This window comes from Carassius carassius, chromosome 19 (assembly GCF_963082965.1).
Source record: "Carassius carassius chromosome 19, fCarCar2.1, whole genome shotgun sequence".
Taxonomy (NCBI): Eukaryota; Metazoa; Chordata; class Actinopteri; order Cypriniformes; family Cyprinidae; genus Carassius; species Carassius carassius.
The window spans coordinates 9,187,814-9,193,813 of NC_081773.1; the positions used below are offsets into that span (position 1 = coordinate 9,187,814).

The 6,000-nt window shown below is 45.9% G+C and overlaps 1 protein-coding gene across 3 annotated transcripts in view; it reads right to left on the reverse strand.

The window, feature by feature from the left end:
* Positions 1 to 5,179, reverse strand: part of LOC132095009 (myc box-dependent-interacting protein 1) — a 19,177-nt gene extending 13,998 nt beyond the window's left edge. For all 3 annotated transcript variants that reach the window (XM_059499723.1, XM_059499724.1, XM_059499722.1), the window contains exons 1-4: positions 4,926 to 5,179; positions 3,358 to 3,438; positions 3,166 to 3,220; positions 2,967 to 3,061 (exon numbers count right to left, since the gene is read on the reverse strand). In XM_059499723.1, coding sequence (XP_059355706.1) covers positions 2,967 to 3,061; positions 3,166 to 3,220; positions 3,358 to 3,438; positions 4,926 to 5,012 — 318 coding nt within the window. In that variant the 5' untranslated portion in view covers positions 5,013 to 5,179. The remainder of the gene's footprint in view (positions 1 to 2,966; positions 3,062 to 3,165; positions 3,221 to 3,357; positions 3,439 to 4,925) is intronic.
* Positions 5,180 to 6,000: the final 821 nt, after the last annotated feature.

Genomic DNA, 6,000 nt, shown 5'->3' on the forward strand with positions numbered 1-6,000 from the left:
TAGAAGGGATAATTGGGGAAACACAGGTGGATGGCATGACTAAATTAACAGGGACATGGAACACATGGGGAAATGAAGAGACACACCTGGAAAATAATCAAACCAGACACGGAAGACAGAAACTGGGTCACAGGGGCAAAAACACACAAAATGAGTCCAGGTGTGTGACAGTACTCCCCCCTCCCGGTAGGTGCGTCCTCGCACCGTAGAAACAACAAAGGGAGGCGTGGGTGGGAACTTGGGAGGAGGTTCCGGTGGAGGACAGCCTCCCAGGAGGGGGCCAGCAGACAGGGACTACAGAGGAAGGAGCCAGGGAGGAGATGACGGAGGGAGGAGCCAGGGAGGAGACAGGAAGGATGTGAAGCAGGAGGTACCCAGCAGGACCCAGGCCACAGCCATAACGGCCATGGAGGAGGAATGGTCACTGACTCCAGGGACTCGACCCACGGCAACGGAGCAAGTGGAGGAGGAGCCCGAGGCGGAGACGGAGAGCCGAAGAGCCAGGGTGACGGGGAGGAGCCGGAGGTCCTAGGCGGAACAGATGGCTCTGGTGACTGACGCGGCGATGTGGATCCGGAAGGCCGCGGTGAGGCCAGAGTGACCGAGGACTGAGGTGTAGCCGAGGGGATGAAGGAGCCTGACGGAGCCGGAGGGACGGAGGGATGAGGCGAAGCCGGAGGAGTGGAGTCCCGAGGCATAGGATGGACGACGCCAGACCAAGGCGAAGCCGGAGGGACGAGGGAGCCAGGCAGAGCCTGCGGACTGCCGGGCCACGGCGGAGAGGAAGGAGCTAGGAGCCATGGTGGAGCCGACGGGTCAACGGGCCGAGGCGGAGTCCAGGCCTCAGAGGCTGGAGGCGGAGGTGAGGGAGACGCCGACCAAGGCGTCGCTGGAGGATGGCGGTCCCGCTGAGCTCGCACCACAATGATGGTAGGCTGAGGGCGAGCAGAGGGGCAGCCAGACGACAGCGGAGGAGGAGGCAGGAGTGGGTGGGAGGGTGGGAATTTTGGAGGAGCAGGCATTGGAGTAAGCTCTGGGGCTGGAGCCCTTCCTGGGCTTAACGGAGGATCAGGAGCCCGTCCTGGGCTTAACGGAGGATCAGGAGCCCGTCCTGGGCTTAACGGGGGTTCAGGAGCCCGTCCTGGGCTTAACGGGGGTTCAGGAGCTCGTCCTCGGCTTAACGGGGGATCAGGAGCCCGTCCTGGGCTTAAAGGAGGATCAGGAGCCCGTCCTGGGCTTAACGGGGGTTCAGGAGCCCGTCCTGGGCTTAACGGGGGTTCAGGAGCCCGTCCTGGGCTTAACGGGGGTTCAGGAGCCCTTCCTGGGCTTAACGGGGGTTCAGGAGCCCTTCCTGGGCTTAACAGAGGATCAGGAGCCCGTCCTGGGCTTACAGGAGGATCAGGAGCCCGTCCTGGGCTTAACGGAAGATCAGGAGCCCTTCCTGGGCTTAACCGAGGATCTGGCATAGGTGAATTGGAAACCCCCTCATTTTGACCCATTTGGCGCTCCACATTATGCTCCCTCGTGGTGGGCAGTGTCGCCGGCTCTCGCACCTGGTCTGACGGGTTGCTCTCTGGCTCTCCGTCATCGGTGGGCTCGGGCTTATGCCTCGTACCGTGGGGAGATTGTAGGCTGGGCTCTGGGTCCAGAGTGGACCTGGCGAGATCCTCCATTGGGCCGACCGTGAGAGGGGACCCATTTCTCACCAGATTCCACTCTATAAATGCGGCGAAATCCTCCCGAGGACCATCTTCGGGCGACAACGCTTGGTCCGGGTAGCTGGTGGCATTAGCTAGCCAGAGAAACCGTCTGGTATGGTCCTCGAGAGACAGTCCCTCCTGCTCCAGCAGGAGGAGGAGGTATTCGGGGCGATAGAGGGGATCCATGAAACACTACGGAAAGAAAAAAGACTGTGAAAAAAAACGGAAAACAAAACGGAGGGAAAACACGCAGTTTTTAACTTTTTCAGGTCGGGTCTTCTGTCACGGCTTATGCTGCTGGAAGGAACACGGAGCCGAGGGATAAACGAAACAAGGATTTATTAAATAAAACATAAACAAGGTAAGTCGTAAATAACAGGTGGCAAGAGGCAAGTGGCAAGTAACAGGTGACAAGTAGACAAGTTGACATATAGACGAGTAGACCCGACAAAACAGAACTGCAAGGACAAGGCTTAAGTAGAAGGGATAATTGGGGAAACACAGGTGGATGGCATGACTAAATTAACAGGGACATGGAACACATGGGGAAATGAAGAGACACACCTGGAAACTAATCAAACCAGACACGGAAGACAGAAACTGGGTCACAGGGGCAAAAACACACAAAATGAGTCCAGGTGTGTGACAATATGCATCCTTTCCTGTGTATGGGATATTTTTCGAACGAAGGACTCAGTCCTTGGTTGAAATTCCGAGGATCCTCGACATTGGAACAGTCCTTCGACGGATGTCGATGACGTAGCATCCTCGAAATACTGGCTTCCGAGGATCCTTCCTTGACATTGAGAAACACCTACTGTCTCGCAGTCGCTGCTTAGAAGTGCAACATTGTAAAGAGTCCGTCTGAAACAGTGTCTCGCGGCTGCGGCGCAGCATAACGTTCGTTCCGAACGCTGAGTAATTAAATACACCGGTATGGCGGTATATTCAAAATGAACATCGTAACAAAAATATACACCGGTTTTCGGTATGAACCGGTTTACCGCCCAGCACTACTTTAGTGCATACCTTTTGCCACATCTGCCCTTAATTATGTGTTAAATGAATTTTATAACATTCTAAATCATTTGGTTTACTCTTTACATAAAAAACTGCAATTTTCTGTCCTGTTTTGAAATGATTCCCTTTTAAAATACAAAGCTGAGACATTTTAAACTGTATTAATAGGACAAAAGGGGGCTCAAATTACACTGTTTGAGTCTAAAACACATTTTACTGACAATGACTTGAGTATAAAACAATAACCTCCAAAAGTGAGTCCACTTCCTTTCTGCCATACCAGTCAGTCTCATACATGTCATCCAGGCACTCGTACAGATGTTTAGAAGACTCATGCATGGCTAGGGGAAACCATGAGAAAGAAAGAAATCAGCATGGCTAAGAAAACAACATACTTGATTCATGTTGCATTTAGGTGTGTAAATTGGTCAATCGATAATCTCACTTTTCACAGCAGTCAAATAGGCCCGCAGGTCTTTCTGCAGTTTGGATCCCTCAACCTATGTAAGCCCAAGACACAAAATTGAAACAGAAAATCACAGACCAAGAATAAAAAACTAGAATAGATTCCCATTGCTTGCAGTTGAACATTTGAAAAAACAAACAAAAAAAACATAGGAGTTCGAAAAACACTCACCAGCTGTTTGTTGAAGTTGATCACACCCTCTTCAAATGCCAGATCTTTAGTCTCGTCTGCCTTGCCAAGCTTTTGGAGAACCTGAGAGAAGATGATTTCATTATTGACCACATTGTTTATGTTTTTAAAAAAGCATTTATTGTGGCTTGTTACATTTGCAGTTTGGCTAGTTATGTACTTCATGTTATTGAAATATTAAATGAACAAGAAAGTGTTTTCAATTTGCAATGGCAACCCAGAACTTCTATGTGGAGGGAGATTCTTTGCACTGATGAGAAATACATAGGTTAAGACTGAATATCTAGGACCTATTATCCTGTAAATGTGTGTCTACAACATAAAAGACTATTGCTCTTTAGAAAACGACAGTAGCAGATTCAAGTCAAGCTACTGTAGCTGCACAGATGACCATAAAGAAGATCTAAATTGAACTTTATTTATTAAATACTGTACAAATATAATTTATAAATTGTCAAAGTCATATATATTGCTCAAAGACCACGACTAGCATATGTATTTGTGTCTGCAACATTTAAAGGAAATCATTCATTTCCATAGCCTTATTCAGTGACAGCTGGTGTGAAGAACCCAAACATCATTCTAAAGGAAATAATCAATAGTCAGAAGAGACAGATGGTTCCTCAACCTATTTAACCACGCTGGTAAAATGTATGACCACAATTTACTTTAGTAAATTTAGTTTGAGCGAGGAGGTTAAAACAATAGTTGTTTGTGTATTTTACATAAAAATGTGAAATATCAGGCTGCGGCATTTAAAAGTGGATGAATCAAAACGATGAGGGGGATGCAGCTGCTCATTTACTTAGGTGAAGGGAAGTCTGACTCATTTCCGCGAATCGGTTCTTTAGAACGATCTGTTCAAAGAACCGGTTAAAACGTCATTGCGTGAGAATGATCAAGTGGACGCAACAGCAACTACTGTTTATGTATCACAGAGTTCAAATATGTATGTCAAAAAATCTATATCAAATCGCACATGCCACATGCATGCATGAAAGTGAGGGTTCTCGGTTTAATGAACGAGTGAGCCGACGACTGGTGATCAGATTCGTGAACGAATCGTTCGGACTTGTTTTGTGAACCGATTCACTAAAAGGATCCGGACATTGCCGCCGCGCTCATCTATTTCGAAGTGCACGGCCAGGGTAATGCGAAGGTTTATAGGCAAAAATGGGTTAATTGAAGCTTAAAGCACATTGAGAACTGATCGTCGTGGTTTTAACGCGAACGCACAAATCTAGTCTAACAGGCTCGTTTCTGTATAACAGCCCCATTGCATTTAAATAAACAGCGAGTTTGCGCTTTCGAAATTGCATTATCCATAAAATTATCAAAACATTTGCAAATATAGATGAGGCAAATGCACGTATTTTAGTATCTGATAATCAGTATGAGCGTCGACTCTGACGCGTTCCTTTGACACATCACGCTAGAGGACGATACTGGCGTCCTTAGATGTTTAATTGTGATGTCAGGCAAATAACACTGAGATCCGTGTTGAAAGAAATGATGTATTTGATATATATCTGATGGTTAAAATGCCTTACCTTTTCCTGAGCCCTGGTAATTTTTTTCTGTACATTGCTTGCTATTTTTCCTGCGGATACCCCTTTCCCCATCGGTAATTCAGCCATTTTTATCTGGATTGTGTTATTTGCTAATAACGAGTCAAAATAGCATTTGTCACAATATCTAATTCAACAGACTGATTTTTCCCTCAATGCAGGTGCATTAAATTCTAGGCCTTATAATAACACTCGCCCCGGGAGCAGAATGAACCCGCACAAGCGCAGACGATACAGATGGCATTGACCAATGACAATAGCGCAGTCTTAAAGGGACAGTAAACTATTTTTTTCATGTCACAAAAACGTAACTCATTATTTTAGGCCTGTTGTCGATTTTTCAGTGGTTTTACAGTGGAATGTGTAATAGAAATATTTATACTTTAGGAGTTGTTCCTACTGAAGGAAGTATTGACCAGCTGAATTACTGAAAATGGATTCAAAGCTACTACTTTAAGATATGTCATAAACAATCATAAAAACTGGACTACTGATTTGCTTCAGTAGTCTATTTAAATCAGTAACATTTGCTTTAAATACATTAAAAAGGAAGAAAAAAGAAAAATAAACGTTTGTGGCTTGTGCTTGGGTCAGCCTCATTTGTGGCTTGGCTTGAACAGAAATGCATAAACTCCAGAGTTTCTCCGCAAAATCTCCATCACATTTCAGCAGATGGTTCTGATTTATTTGTGGTACACAGCTGGCCTCTTAGTGGTTCGTGGATCAAACATTTATTGGAGCACCAGAATTAGGCAGTCCAGAGCATTTGATAGTTTGTGGTGAGACCTCAAAGCATGCCTATGAGGAAGCTACCATTTTAAAACCAGTAGCCATCGGTTGCATGCACAACAATGGAAATGATTGATTGATATATGTGTGTGTTTGATCCTTCAGCATATGTCAACATCCACCATAATAACACAAGTGGTAAAGAGAAAGCAACCTGCTGAATGAAGTAGCCTATATTTTTTAACGTAAGTTCAGTTCACATGTTATTTTCTAGCATAACACTGTCACCTTTTAACATTTTCTGGTAGTGTATAGAACTAAGCTTCAA